Source organism: Heliconius melpomene, chromosome 16 (assembly GCF_056956725.1).
Source record: "Heliconius melpomene rosina isolate 202511_hmr_F chromosome 16, ASM5695672v1, whole genome shotgun sequence".
In the NCBI taxonomy this organism is placed as follows: domain Eukaryota; kingdom Metazoa; phylum Arthropoda; class Insecta; order Lepidoptera; family Nymphalidae; genus Heliconius; species Heliconius melpomene.
The window spans coordinates 7,825,558-7,827,005 of NC_140404.1; the positions used below are offsets into that span (position 1 = coordinate 7,825,558).

Consider the following 1,448-nt stretch of genomic DNA (forward strand, 5'->3'; position numbering starts at 1 on the left):
AGGTTTCGTCATCTTAAAAATATGTTTAATCTACAATAAATATAATATATTTAATTTGACAAAAAAAGGTTTATAGTTTTAACCTTTTGTAGTATTATCTGTCTACCATATTTTAATGTGGCATAAAGTCAAAGTAATTGTTAAATTGTCAAAATTTGGATCGAAAAGTTTTGTAAAAAGATTTTTATTTAGCTTTGTTTAATTTAAAAACAATAATGGCGGGCCGCGGTTGTAATTTAGAATGCGTGAAAGGCAAACTAGACGATAATGTAAGAGAATTTATAGGTCCGGTCAAAATTGTTTTAGTTGATGAACCAAACAGTGTGTACATGAATAGGAAGTGCCAGGCGGCGGCTATAGTTTTAGCTCAAATGATGATGGCCGTCACAACTCTTACTGCAATGCTCTACTCGATGTCATACAAACAGAAATATTGGTTGAATGCGTTACATATATTTCTCTGTACTATTGGGGTAAGTTATTATTTCTTGTCAATGATAATTGTGTCTACTTATTTTTGACATTTAATACTTATTTAGTGAAATTCTTATCAAAATGGTGTTCTGGTGATCCTTTCCTGTTCTTCTTCATTTTATTACGTAAAATTACTTAAAGGAACATATAGATGTTTGGTATGCAAATTAGATATTTATTTTCCTTTTTTCATACAGTTTCAAGCTTGTATACCCTCAAGTATTCTAAGCCTTAACTCCTTGAGCGGTTCAGCAGCACCGATGAGAATACATGATCGCCAAGTTGAACATATAATGTTGGCAACCTTTGGACTAGTATGTACATTACTTGGAATGACAGCATTACTTTATCTAAATACTCTAACTTTATTTACTATACATTCATTATCAGGTAAGATAATTATTTAATTTTTTATATGTAGTTTTAATGGTCTCTTTAAAAAAATATAAGAGGCCAGTCGTTCGAACGCCAGTGGTTGTGGGTTCGATTCACTCTCGAGGAAATGCAATATTTCATATTTTCATTTCCTCGAGGCAAACCACGGCGTTGATATCCGCCACTAACACCCAATGCCTTCAAAATTCGGCGAAAATGGGGAACGGAATGTCTTAACAGTAGGTTCCTTCTGCCTACCTCATTGTGTGAGGAATATAGCGTGAATCATTTTATTATTTAATCTGTTTTCAAAGATTCATTTTTATCCTGTATTCCCCAGATAGCAGCAGCTATGCATATGCAGATAGAATCTATCTAGGAACCACTACATTTTCTGTTCCCTCTTTCCTGTTCTCATTAAGACACTTCTGTTCCCCACTTTCCGATGAATCCTGGAGGCATTGCCTTTTGCAATAGATTAGTTTAGTTATTAATAGAATAGATAGAGATTAACCTAAACTTTAATAACTCTCATACACAACAGGCGTTGTAGCCAATGTTGCCTTTTTACTGTGCGGAGTTACTGGCCTGTATTTAGT

General features: G+C 33.7%; 1 protein-coding gene across 1 annotated transcript; it reads left to right on the forward strand.

The window, feature by feature from the left end:
- The first annotated feature begins 215 nt into the window (after positions 1–215).
- LOC146530901 (uncharacterized) lies at positions 216–1,228 on the forward strand. The gene is made up of 3 exons (XM_085199517.1): positions 216–473; positions 672–788; positions 1,190–1,228. Exons 1-3 carry the CDS (start codon positions 216–218, stop codon positions 1,226–1,228), a joined length of 414 nt encoding a protein of 137 aa, XP_085055643.1.
- Positions 1,229–1,448: the final 220 nt, after the last annotated feature.

Bases quoted from the DNA above. Each gene is read 5' to 3' on its own strand.
- LOC146530901 (XM_085199517.1), top strand. From the start codon at position 216: ATGGCGGGCCGCGGTTGTAATTTAGAATGCGTGAAAGGCAAACTAGAC. The intron at 474-671 runs GTAAGTTATTAT...TTTTTCATACAG, and splicing joins TATTTCTCTGTACTATTGGG to TTTCAAGCTTGTATACCCTC. The intron at 789-1,189 runs GTATGTACATTA...TGTATTCCCCAG, and splicing joins TGTTGGCAACCTTTGGACTA to ATAGCAGCAGCTATGCATAT.